General features: G+C 54.6%; 1 protein-coding gene across 1 annotated transcript in view; it reads left to right on the top strand.

Moving 5' to 3' along the window:
- DOCK3 (dedicator of cytokinesis 3) overlaps positions 1 to 13639 on the top strand; it is a 340151-nt gene that overhangs the window by 280313 nt on the left and 46199 nt on the right. The window contains exons 22-26 of the mRNA XM_045297414.1: positions 1388 to 1558; positions 4485 to 4677; positions 5701 to 5828; positions 7979 to 8125; positions 11105 to 11203. Of these exons, the coding sequence (XP_045153349.1) occupies positions 1388 to 1558; positions 4485 to 4677; positions 5701 to 5828; positions 7979 to 8125; positions 11105 to 11203 (738 nt within the window). The remainder of the gene's footprint in view (positions 1 to 1387; positions 1559 to 4484; positions 4678 to 5700; positions 5829 to 7978; positions 8126 to 11104; positions 11204 to 13639) is intronic.

Raw genomic sequence — 13639 nt, forward strand, 5'->3', positions numbered from 1 at the left:
GCTAAGTGTGTCTGCAGCCGTGTGACGGAAAAGGAGACAACCATAAATACAAACCAGCGTCAACGGGCCACGGCCCAATGCTGACGAGGAACAAAGGCCTGTGAACCGTGTTGTGCGCTAATGAAAGGAGCCCCTGGAATGTTCGGGGGCAAGTGGAAGGAAAGGACAATGGGATTTGTCCACCAGCTTTTAAAATCACTTGTAGGTAAAGATCAAAATCAGATGAACTATGTTGATGAAGAGTGCCTATTTTGAGCATAAAGAGCAGGGATGTGAGTACTGTAAAAGAGAGACTGGGGGGGGGGCAGCATGTGAGAGAGAGAGAGAGAGAGAGAGATGCTTCTAGCATGTTGGTAAGGTTGGCTTTGTCCCTGGTAGTGATGACAGGAGGTTCTTTACAGTCCTGGACCCTTTATAGAAATGAGCCCACATTCTGTCATTCCTTACACAGTGTCTTCTAGGGCAGGCCAGTGCCAACTCAGTGACCCTCCCCGTACAGCAGGGACACCCCCCCCCCAGCTCCTCGACCATTGCTGTTTGAACTATTCTTGCGTTGGTGTGACTACAACGGGTCTGTTTTCTCGTGCCAGATCTTCTGACAGATGGGTAGATTCTAAGAGGTAGCTTGGGAATTGTTTCCTTTGATGTGCTTCAAGTAATTGAGCTCTGTCTGTTTCATCCTCGGTTAACTTTCTCCCCCATGTCTCTGCTTTTTCAATGTCTGAGAAATCTGTGACATGGCTTTGATTAGACAGCGTCATCCTGGGTCTTCAATCTGTTCTCTAAAAGATCATCTTCTGTGGCCCCAAAACAGCAGGGAGGGACTCTTCAGAATCAGATTATTCTCCCAGAATGTTTCCTGGGAGAGGCCACCTCTGTACTCATCGTGAGGTGGTTGTCACAGGTGAGCCGGTCTGGAAGGGAGCTGAGAGAGGGTGGATGTGCTTCCTGGGACAGCTTGTCTCCCACCAGCCACAGCCCGGTGGGAAGGCTCTCCGAGTGGAGCTCCTAATGGACGGACGGTCCTGCTGGAACACAGTGGAGACAAGTTCTCACATCATTACCTGTGGGAAGGGGGAAAATGCAGAGAGGATGTAGTGTGTGTGTGTGTGTGCGCGCGCGCGGGCCCCACTCTTCGTGAATTACACTAGCTCCAAACCATCCATGGACTCTTCGTTCCAGAAGCATAGAAAACTGTGCTGAAATTGTTTCACGATTCTCTCAGTAAGAGTCAGCTGCTGCACAGTCACCATTTGGGTGTTCAAGAGAAAGAGAAATGAAAGTCAGGTACCTGCCCCCACCATGGATTAGCCGTCCCCTTGTCCTCTTCCCCTGAGAGGTGAGTGCTGGCCCCGTTCATGCCCCATTTCTTTCCCCGCCCCTGCAGGCCTTGGAGTACCTTTTCAAGTTCATCGTCCAGTCCCGTATCCTCTACTCCCGGGCCACCTGTGGGATGGAGGAGGAGCAGTTCCGGTCCAGCATCCACGAGCTTTTCCAGTCCATCCGGTTTGTGCTCAGTCTGGACAGCAGGAACTCTGAAACACTCCTGTTCACTCAGGTGTGTGAGCTACTGGGGAGCCCCTTGTCTGTGACAACCAGTGCTGCCTCATGTTCCAGCTCCCAGAGTCAGGGGAGCCTGCAGGGTCCCGGGTCTTGGGAAGGGGTGGTGTACAAGAGCTTGCCCGGTAAAGCAAAGCACTGCTTGGACTTCAACACCAGCTCTGCCCCGCTGCCTACCTGACAGCAACTCCCAGCTCTCTGTGGCACGGGAGCTCCCTCTGCATCCCATTCCATCCGCTGCCACAGGGCTGAGCTTTTTAAGGAACATCTTGTCCATAGATTTCCAGCCTATCTGGGGCTTTGCTTCCTTACTAGCCACTCCATTAGCGAAAAAAAACTTGAGGCTAGTATTTGTCCGTTCAGAGACTGAGGGTCCAGTCGATTGGCACACCGCAGGAGTAGCTAGAAAGTGAGGCCAAAGAATTAGGATTTGCTTTTTATTAGAGCAGTCAGCCTGGGACGGACATTTGCTTCCTTATTAAAAACACCTGGCTGATATGTTGATACTATCCACACAGGATAATATCTCTCACACCCCACCACAAAAGAGTTCATTCCTTTTCTAAAACAGTTGGCAGCATTTCACCTCATAATGTTGTGGGGTTTTGAATTTTTTAAAGCCAAATATTACATCAAAAAAAACAAGGAAAGGGGAGGCAGTGTCTCATGTTTGCTTACCCTGGTACTGCTGGTCCTTTCCTGCGTGTGAGTGTCTTTAAACTCTGTCTTCTCTAAGGTTGAGCAGTCTGCTGTCTGTTTCCGTTTGTATCTCTGTTGCCCCTCGATACCCATAGAGCGCTCAGCCTGGACAGCAGAACAAAACGGGGAGCCAGGCTGCATACAAGAGTAAGAATAATGCTGGCAGCCCATGTACCAATGTGCTCAACACAGTGGATGTGTGTATGGATTGTGACAAGAACTGTATGAGTCCCCAATAAAACGATTTACATTTTTAAAAAGAGAAAGAATGCGTGAAGGTCCCCAGGTGCCTCCCTGACGAAGACGTCGCATTTCAGGGTCTCACCTCCCCAGCGCTGCAAACTCCCCTCTTCCTCTGCTTGCTCCTTCCCTAGCCCAGTCAGTCCTGCCAACGGGGCCATGACCCTCTCTCCTCCCCTAAGCCAGCAAGGAGACAGGGGGAGCTCAGAGGCAGACAGTAGAGTCAAGGAAACACCGAAGACCTCACACCGCCTTCCACTCCACGACACATTCTTCCCTTATTCGCATACGCAGCTCAGACCTGCTCTCAGCGGAGATGGGGATGGGGGCCAGGCCTCCTTGATCTCCAGGCTGGTGTTGCATGAGCCCAGAACTCTCTGCAATATATCATGGAGTCAAGGGAACTTAGGTCCTTGGTTCTGACCACGGGAAGGCATTAAGGTGAAGGTGTCCTTCCGTCTGATGGGGAAGTGTAGGGACTCAAACCTTTTCAGAGAGAGCTCTTGATGAGGAAGTGCCTGTTCTTCCCTTTGTCTTCGAATCTAACTGTGCATACGGATATGTTCTCATGCTGGCTCTAATTACTGCCACACAGTCTCCTTGACATGCTAGAGTTGCATATCTGCAGATGGAATTCCTGTCAGCTCCACCCGTGTGCCTGGCCTGAGCATAAGACCAGCATGTAGCCGGCCAGCTTCTCCATGGCCTGTGTCTCACGGACTGGACCCCTGCCTGCTGCTGAGTGGAGGTCAAGAAAACAGCTCCCCACCCCCACCCCCTGTCCCCACCTGCCACTCAGGAAGAGTGAGCTCTTACCTCCTTTTTCCAGGGAACCCGCCGTTTCCTTCAGGCTTTGCGAACCCTGGGTGGGTGCTGTAAGAACTGAGAGTGAACAAAGCCTCCTTCAGACTGCTTTCACTGGCGGGGAGAAGACCAAAGCCCAGTCTTTATGCAAGGCCTCTTGTGTGCCAGGTACTCTGCTGGAAAATTGACAGACCTATTGTTTTCCTCATGATACTCCCAGGAAAAGAGAGCGATCACCCTCCCCATCTTCTAGGGGAGAAAGCAGAATCAGGCAGGAGCTTGCACACGGTAACGAGGTGAATGCTGAAGCTGGGGTTTAAACTTAGATTGGTCTAATTCCCAACGTCCCACCACCACCATTTTCCCCCTCTTATATTGCTCTGCTCCCAAAAGCTTTGAAACTACTTTCAGATTGACCTCAAGAGATGAGAAAGACACTCAAAGCCTGAAAGAGAAGTCTATATACACACACACACACACACACTCACAACAGATCTCCTGCAGCACTGGACTCACACGCTAGCTATCAGCAGTCCTCAGGAGCTCGTGACTAACTTTCTATGTACGGTTGCCATAGTTTTGTGTGTAGACATGAGGTTGCCAGGCGTCACACGTGAAGGCAGCGCTGCCCAGAGTCTTCAGATGTTAGGATCGCACGTACCGCCGCTGCCCTGGGGAACGGCCAGGCCGCAGAGCTGCTGGCTCATTGTCTCCGACTGGGGCCCAGGCTCTGCGGTTGCAGGTGCTCAGCGTGTTCCAGCCGTGCTTTCGTTGAGGTCCCTGGCTTGAGGTGGCCCTACCACTGGACAGTCAAGGCTTGGTCATAGAGACAAGCAAGAGCCACCCAAAAACCCAAATCCACTTTCTGAGCACACCCAGCTAGGGCTCTTGACGCTGCGGTGAGCACGTTTCTCGTTGGGCTCCCTTCCCGTGTCAGCACATGCCTTACCAAGTTTTCAAGGGGCCCGGGGCCCAGGAGGCTTTCTTGTTTCGTCCTCGGTTCCTCTCGTTCTGCGTGCTGTGCCGTGGGAGCTGCTGTGCTGGCCAGTCTCTAGGCCCAAGGAGAGCCCGCCGGAGGCAAAGACCAACCCTGCAGGGCCGTTTCAAACTCTTCTGGAGCAGTAGCGTTGTCTGAGCCGCCGCCTCCTCCGAGCTAATCACAGCCCTCCTTGCTTCCCCAGGCCGCACTCCTGAACTCTTTCCCCACCATCTTCGATGAGCTGCTGCAGATGTTCACCGTGCAGGAGGTGGCCGAGTTCGTGAGAGGGACACTGGGGAGCATGCCCAGCACTGTGCACATCGGGCAGTCCATGGACGTGGTGAAGCTGCAGTCCATCGCCAGGACTGTGGACAGCCGCCTGTTCTCCTTCTCCGGTAAGTCAGTGGGGATGAGCGTCCCGTTTGCCTCTCTTCCAATTTGCCTGCCTACCGATGGTGAGATGGGAACCGTGAAACCGCCGTGGCGTGTTGGCTCGCCGGTCATCTAACTGCATCGGGCTCGTTAGTGGGACCAGCTGGGTTGTACAGTCCTTGACCACAGAGCCCGCGGGCATCCAGAGCATGTTCCTGCATATATCTCACTCCATCTTCCACCTCGTGGCCGTAAATGCCAAGGAAAACATTAGCACCCCATTCTACAAGGGAGGGAGGGGGTCTCTCCATCCTGGGAGGAACTGGACGTGTCTGTGCCTCAGAGTGGGCTCCTAATGAAGCTTGAAATAAGAGTCAGGCTTCCTGAATTCAGGAGTCTCGATAGCATTCCTTCCTGAGGAAAACGCTGTCCACTAACAGCGCAGAGAAAGAAAAGGAAAAGCTTTGAGCGTGGGCACTGGGACGGGTGCTGTGGGCACCCTGGTTATCAAGGGCTTCTGACAAGCAAAGGCTGTCCCCCCAGTTCCTTCGCACCCAATCAACTGTCTCACAAGCCTGAGAGGAAGTAGGTCCAGGCCTGACACTCGCAAAGGCAGGGATGCCAGACGTGGTGGCCAGGGCCTGGCAAGGACAGCCCTGTAAACCACAGCAACTCCACAAGCCCAGACACTGTGTTGTTCATACCAGACATCCCGGCTAAGTAGAATTTCACCACGGCTGTGCTTCCTGTTTGGAATAAAATGATTCAAGAGACTTTCACTGGCGGCCACCCTCTGACATTCCCCCTGCACAAAGGACCGTGGGGGCAAGTGGGGCTTGAAATGAGAAAGAAAGGAGAGAGATCACTACTGGGGGACACCTCGGGACCTCCAGGCCACAGGCCGTGAGACTGTGGGCTCCAGGGCCTGCTGTGAGGCCAGCCCCTACGCACGCACATACGCACACGTGCACCCGCACAGCACCGCTGGGTTCCAGCAGCCTGCGCTCCTCTGAAGCCCTCTCTCTACTCTGCCCCTTTTCTCCTAGAGTCCCGGCGCGTCCTGCTCCCCGTGGTCCTCCATCACATCCACCTGCACCTCAGACAGCAGAAGGAGTTGCTGATCTGCTCGGGGATTCTAGGCAGCATCTTCTCCATCGTCAAGACCAGCTCTCTGGTAGCAACCCCAGCCCCACTGCTCCTGGCACTGCCCCCCCTGGTTCTGTTCTGTGTCCCTGGCAGCCCGGCAGAGACCAACCCAAGGGGCTTTCCTCAGTGGCAGGAGTGAACGGAGGCACACACGGCCCCAGCAGGCTTCTTAGTACAGCACATGCTTGCTATGTGAAAAAGCCGCACCAACCCCCACCCAGAAGCCCTGCTTCTGTGGCACCGGAAGCCCAGCCCATGCCTATGCTGTGGCGCTGTCAAAAGGATGGAGCTGGCTTCCTGGGACTGTTCTGGGCACACTCACACGTTGCTCACTGGGAGGCACACTCAGGCTGGCAGGCAGCTTGCCCATTCAGACTTCCTGTCAGCTTCTTGACAGCCCGGGTTCACCCACGTGGCCTGCCCACCCGTGTCCAGTGCGGTCAGGGTGAGGCAGGTGCACAGAGCTTTGAGCCCATGGGGTAGGGGACTACTTTAGGACTGAGCTTTCAGCTGCCAGTGTCTGCGTTCTCTCTCTCTCTCTCCCTCCCTCCCTTCCTCCCTCTCTCTCCTGCCTTCTCTCTCTTCCTTCCTTGTGAATGAAATCTGTGGTGGGAGAGTCAGGAGGGAGGGAAAGAGTCCAAGAGAGCTGTGTCCGGCAGGAATGAAGCCAGGAATATGTTTGGGGATATTTATTCCACTTACTTGTGCTAACAGGATTAAAACACATTTCTTAGAAATTTTGGACGCGGTAAGGAAATAAAGAGAAAGAAGTTAAGACCTCCCAGAATTCACCTAAGATATGGTCCTTGCAGGATAAAGCTTCAAGTGCTCTTAAAAGGAAGGCCACTGGCCAGGCGATCAGGACACGAGCAATGAAGTTGTCCACACAGGCAGCAGAGATGCCCAAAGAAAGAGGAACCCTGGTGTCAGCAGAGAACAGAGACCTAACAGAGGGCTCTGCTCGCCAGACTGACTGAGAGAGCCATCTGGTGCCGGGGGCCCAGGCGGATGTGACCATGATGTTTGCTCCTGACTCCAGGCAGGGCTGGGCAGTGCCCCTGCCCACAGGCTGCAGACAGAGACAAACGGGCTCCACTAGTAGGTTCTACGAGTCGCCTCAGGCCAGACCTAGGAGTGTGGGCTGCTGACTGGTGAAGGAGAAAGAGCAGAGAAGACACACACCAAAAAAAAGATGTGGAGAGGGATGGGGAGAAAGAGGGCAGGTAAAAGCCTGAGGGAGCTAGATGGTGTGGGGACGCCGGCACCTGGTGCATGTAAAAGACTGATAGGACCAGCTCGGCTCAACAGGTAAGAAAGGTGACTTTGGCCCCAAGTATCTCTCTCTGGCCCAGGAGCTGCTCGGGTCCTTCATGGGAAATTCGGCAGAGAAGAAGGCCATTGGAGGGTTGGGTGGGGGGCGGAGGAGGACAGCAGAGAAACCCTCTGTCTGCCCCGCACTCTAGCCTCAGGCACAGTGGCTGCTAAGCGGCAGGTGCTCAGGGGAGGCAGGCAGGAAGACTTTGGGACTAGTGGTCACATAAAGAGGCAGGAGGAGGGGCAACAGGACACCTGGGAGAATCAGACAACAGGTGTCAGTCTGGCTGTGAGAGGCCGCCACACTCTGAATGCTGAGCAGAGGGAGGGGCTGGAGACAGACCTCCGTGAGGAGCCCAGAGAGGGCCGCGGCAGGCCATCGTCCTTCCGGTGGACCAGGGACAAGAACCAGAGAACTGGAGGGCAGCAGTGAGAGTTGGGAAAGATGGAGACCACCCAAGGAGGAGAGCCTGAGGAGAAAGCGGGGTCCTTCGAAAGACCAAGAGCCTTCTCTGTGCGTCAGCAGCCGTGAGGGGCTCCCACCACACCCTGTAGCGTGACCGCTCCACCAGCTCCCTGAGTGTCAGTCAGCCCTCCAGAGCCATGCTTGCTCCTGGCTATTCCAGGGACATCGACGCACACATCCAACTCTTTGCTTCTGCTTGTGTGTTGAAATGAATGCCTCTGTCTGAGAGCCAGGCTGGTGCTGACAAAAGGCGAGGCCCTGGGCCGCTTGGCACTGCATGCTGGTGAGGCTGAGGCGCCAGCCCAGAGACCCCCCATGGGGCTGATGGCGTGCGTGCTGCCAGCTGCAGCCTGGCCTAGCGTGGGGCTGACGGTGTGCTCTCTGGCCGCTCCCCCCAGGAGACAGACGTCCTCGAGGAGGTGGAGATGATGGTGGAGAGCCTCCTGGACGCGCTGTTGCAGACTCTGCTCACCATCATGAGCAAACCGCACGCTCAGGAGGCGGTAAGAGGGCAGCGCTGCCCGCAGTGCACAGCGGAGATCACTGTTAGTAACTAACACTCAGGTTTTCTTGCCTTCTGCTCTAACCCGGGGCTCCTCCACGCCACCCCCATCTCACCCACCACGGTCTGTCCCAGCCCCCTCCTCTGCATGCCGCCCCCCTGCCCTCAGCCGTCTGATCCCCTCTCCTCTCCACTCTGAACCGCAAGCTGACTTTATGGCAGATTCAGGACCTTGGGTTTTTTTGCCCTTGATGTCCTGGGCAATAATATCTCCGGTGACATTTGCTTTTGCCCCCAGTCATGTTCGACTGTGTGGACTGGAGCAGGGGTGCGTGCCGTGCCCTGAGCAGTGCGGAGCTGGCGGTGGGCGATAAAAGGCCCTCTTACCAAACCACAAGCAACCCAAACTCATCGCGTGGTCAGTTCCCACTCCTGTGGCCCCACAAGACAGGCTCCGTCACCGTCATTCTTTACAGGAGTCGAATGCCTCTTCTTTCTCCAGCAGGCCCACTGGTGGTTTCGAACTGTCAGCCTTGTGGGTGGCAGCCCAACTTATAACCCACTCCATCGCCAGGGCTCCCCGCCGCTCGTGGAGGCTTTCCCAAGTGACGCACGCAGGACAGAAGAACTCCCTCCGAAGCCTTGTGCACACATCCACAACTCTGCTCTTTCCCCCGCAGTGTGTATACCCCAGCTGCAGTAGAAATAGGACGAGGCGGACTGGCACTGGAATTACCTGAATCATGGAGTGTGGATCTAATTAGAAGGGAAAGCACAGGGGAGAGGCAGCATCCTGGGCCCAGTGCCCCTGCTTCCATGCTCAGAGTGGACTCGGTGTCTGTATTAGTCTGGGTACTTAGGAGAAACAAATCCACAGAAACTCATGGATAAGAGAGAGTTTTATGTAAAGAAAGTGTGCATCGCGAAAACATCCCAACCCAATGCTGCCCAAGCCCACAAGTCCAACATTAACCCATTAACCCAACACCAGTCCACAAAGTCCTCCACCTCACAAAACAGAGGCAATGATGCCGACTGCAGGAGGAAAGCTGAGTCAGTGAATGAACAAGCATCTCAGCACTGGCAGGGGTCTCCACACGGCTGCTCCAGCACCCAGGGCTGCATCGGGATAGGTCCATGTGGCTTCTTCTTGGGGATGTCTTGTAGGAAGTCAATCTTGCAAGCTGAAGCAGGGAACTGACTAAGGCAGCTGCACCCTGGTGCGACCATCAGAAACCAAGAGACCCGAGAACTAGAAAGGCGAATCTCACCACCCATTTATCCCGCCGCCTTTCAATTAGCCCCACATGTGATTATCGGCCAGGTTGGCACAATTAACTAACTCAGTGCCTTATTCTGATGTGTGGACCCCCAGCATCCATCTGGGCAGAGTCCTCTGGTTGGCAAGTGGAAGGCCGCAGTGATCTATTTGAAGAAACCCCATGTGGTAGCAGACCCCGCAGTGCCAGGCTAGGAAGAGCAGGCCCACTCCGGACAAGCAGGGGTTCCAGAGCCCTGGGCCTTGGCAGGAGTCGCTGGTCCCTTCAGCACCCCTGTCGAACACCGTCATGAAAACATGCACCCCGGCAGGTCCTGATAGCCCGATGTGCTAAGCAAACACCTACCCTCAGTGCTTTCCACCGGCCCCACCGGCTTTAGGCAGTTCATCAATATTAACTCATTTAGCAATACTAACGAAGCCATGCATTTTTGTATGGATGATAGTAACTGCACTGCACGCTGCTCTGTGCTATACTGCAGCAGGTGCATTCCTTCACAGGCTCCTCCATCTGTCAGTTTGCGTACCACCTGTATACAAAACTCACCACCATCGAGTTGGTGCTGACTCACAGCGACCCCCAGGGGTTTCCAAAACTGTAACTGTTGACAGGGGTAGAAAGCCCCGTCTTTCTCCCACAGACCTGCTGGTGGTTTCTAACTGTCGGCCATTCGGATCGCAGTCCAGTGTGTTACCGCTACACCACTGGGGCTCCTTGGCATGTAGACAAGGGGCCTGCAAAAAAAGCTTGTGGGAATAAAAGATAAGGGTTTTTTCCTCCCACGAGCATTTTGCATCCCCATTATATATGTGTGATGATTTCAGCTGTCTAGAAAGGATTTAAGGAGCCCTGGTGGCGTCACGTCAACCTGGTGGCACTCGGTTGCTAACTGGAAGGTTGGCGGTTCAAACCTGCGGCAGCTGGGAGAGAGACAGGGGCAACGGGTGCTCCCATAGAGGGTGCAGCCTGGGGAATCCCCGGAGGCAGTTCCCCCCTGCCCTGAAAGGTCGCTGTGTGCAGATTTGGTTTGTTGGTTGGTTGAGAAGGATTTGAAAGACTGGAAACTTCTTGTCAGAGCCCCACCTGTTGGAAAGCATTTACAAACCATCCGAGGGAAGTCCTTTTCCTCCCTGCCTCCTGAGAAGGCAGTCTGACGAGCGAGCGGGCCGGGCGTGCTCCCCTGCCCCTAGCCATTGACGCTGTGAGACAGGCAGGGTCTTCAGCACCCTTGAGACAGGGCTTTCTGCACTACGCCCAGTAAGAACTCGAAGACATTGCTTAAGGATTCGTTTTTATTCTCAGATGTCTTCTTTAAAGTCTGTAGTTCTCTCACAAAGCTGGGTGTGATCCCTCTGCCTTCCAGCCCCGTACCCCGCGGAAGCTCTGGGCAGCCCCGAAGAGGAAGGCTGCTCCAACCTCGGGAAGGGGGGTCTCAATTCTGAAGTGCCCTGTTCCCAGGAGCCCCTCCGGGGAGCGAGTTGACCAGGACTTCCCAAGAGAGCGAGCAGAGCGTGTCTGCCTGACTTTACAGGGGCCCTTTGGTGTCAGCAAGCGGCGTTCACAGGAAAGAAAGCTCGTTTTCAGGGCCAGAGCTATCACCTCCCTTCCATGCTCATGGGGGGCCATCTCAGACCCTCCCTCCTGTCCTTGCCCTCTGCGAGCCGGGAGGGGCCCACAGCCCCTGTGACTGACTGTGCTGAGTGTTCTTTTTCTCCCCCTCCTCCCCCTCCGTTGGTCCCCAGGGTGAGTACGTGTCCTGCCTTCTCTCGCTGCTCCGCCAGATGTGTGACACCCATTACCAACACCTCCTGGAGAACTTTCAGAGCAAAGATGAGCTCAAGGTAGGCATCGGAGCGTGGGCCTCTCACGCAGGACAGGGAGTGTGCAGCCAAGACCCCCAGGGCTCTTCCCTGCGTGGGCAGCAAGTGCACACAGCCCACACTGCTCCACAGCCCAGTGTGTGGCCTCCAATCACGCCCCCAGAGAGTGGACTGACGAGTCGCCCCTGACTGCTCCCTGTCCTGTGACCAGGTGCTTCTGTGAGGTTACTACTCTGGGCCACACAGATCAATAAGCCAGGATGCCTTCCTTGTGTATGGACTTGATAATCCCCTGATATTTCGCCCCTGCAAACCATTCTTTGCTGTTTCACAGCAAGAATAATGCTGACGACTTTCCTCTATTGAAATGTGTTTCTGGGAGATGTCTACAGAGAACAAAGGCCAGCCCTGCACAGGGGCTCCCAGACTCTGCATCCAGCGCGCTGGGAGGTAGAGAAGGCAGGGGAAGGGGCCTGTCCACGCCTTGACCCTCTCCTCGGCTTGCATCTCGGTGTCTCTTCCCCGAGCGAGGGCTGCTTCAGCCTCTATGTCTGTGCTCTGCAACCGCATGTCACAGTGATCCGTCCCGCGTTTCCATCTGTGGTCGGTAGTCATCAGACGTGTCCACCAAAAATACCTGCCACCCCTTCCAAGTGTTGTATCCATCTCTCTGCAGACGTGGTCTCTCTGTAGACAGATATCGCTAACCGTGCCGGTGATCCCAGTCTCTCACATTGGAGGGCCAGAGCCCACATTCAGTAGGGCAGGGCGCGAGCAGGCTGCAGAGCCCAGAGCCCACATCCGACTGCTCTGGCGCAGCCTCATCCCATGCATGTGTTACCCAACTGTCCTCAACCAGAAGCTCAGGCTGACACCAATTTTACATTTTAATTAAATGTTTGTTTTTATCAAAGCATTATGTGTACATAGATTTGAAAGCCAAATCGTATTACTAAGCTTATAACGGAAAATAGTGGTTCACTGGCTCAGCCTATCCATGCCCACTCACCGCTCCCCGAGAGCTGCCACCCTCGATGGTCGCTGTTCTTCAGGAAGCTTCTACTGCTATTTTAGACCGTTAAGCCACTGCCTGCCATCCACGTCTTTCTTCCTGGGGAAAAGGAGGATGGTTTGCCTGAATCGTGCATACGTCCTTCCCCGAATCCTCCCATGATGGATTTCTGTAGGGTCCACCCTTACTGTGGGGAGCAGTGGGGAACAGAGGTGCCGTGTGGATCACTGGTGCATGTACATTCCGCGGCACCAAGTCCATACCAGGGTGAACAATGCTCACGGCTATGTGTCTCCAGGTATTTTATCATCCCGAACTTCCTGCCCATTACAGTGGCTCCCCTTCCCCTCTCTCTGTGGCCTCTGCTACCCTCTACTTTCCCTTGTCTACAACTTGGCTGACCTCAGTCCCCATGGTGTGGCTTAGACGATATGTCTCCTCCTGCCTCTCTCTTTCCTTTGGCACAAGGTCTTCAGGGCTCACTCGTGTTCTAGCATGTATCAGAACGCCCTTCCTTGTTAGGGCCGCATAGCATTTTACTGTACGTCTGTCATGCTGTGCTCACTCACTCATTGGGCAGCACACCTTGGGGTGCTTCCACTTGGGCTATTGTGAGTCACGCTGCTGTGAACACTGGTGTCAGGCTGCCTGCTGAGCCTTGCTTTCCGGCCTTTGGGGTGGATATCTAACTGTATCTACAGTTGAGATTGATAAGGTAGTTCACGCTGAACCTCGTGTGAGGAGACCCCAAATTGGACCATTTCCCATGCCCACCCGCAGCAGACAAAGGTTTCCATGTTTGCACATCCTCTCACCTACACGTCATTTTAATTTTCCTTAATGATTGTTTTTATTGCCATCCTCATAGCTGTGAAGTGGCATCTCCATCTCCTCCTGGTTGTGGTTTCCACTGCTGCCCTAAAGACACCCTGGCGGCATCATGGTGACGCCCTTGGTTGCTAACCGAGAGGTTAGCATTGCAAACCCGCCAGCCGCTCCAAGGGGAAGATGGGGCTTTCTGCTCACATAGGGTGACAGCCTGGAGAGCCCTGTACAGGGTGTCTGATTCGGGATCGACACCGTGGGCTGAGTGGGGTCATGGCTTGGGACGGAACCCTGGCTGTCCCCGGCCCGCAGGAACGTCAACGCAGACCCTGGAGGAGGGAGTGGGAATTGAGGGGAACAAGAGACACGAGAAATGGAGACAAGACAGTATTCTGATCAAGTCTCGTTTACTGAGCAGAAGGCAGAGGCTTAAATACCCAATGGTGGGCGGGTAACATTACATCATATGCTAATAAAGTGAAACAGGTAGTATCCAATAATCACGCAGCTACCAAATATGGAAGAAATGGCAGGCATCAGTCCTCAAACAGGTCCGCATGTAAATGAGGTGCACTTGGACGGTCCACATGCAAATGAGGTGCACTTGGATGCCTGGCGGA

This window comes from Echinops telfairi, unplaced genomic scaffold, assembly GCF_000313985.2.
Source record: "Echinops telfairi isolate 266 unplaced genomic scaffold, ASM31398v2 ScPeMD7_7420;HRSCAF=8458, whole genome shotgun sequence".
NCBI lineage: Eukaryota > Metazoa > Chordata > Mammalia > Afrosoricida > Tenrecidae > Echinops > Echinops telfairi.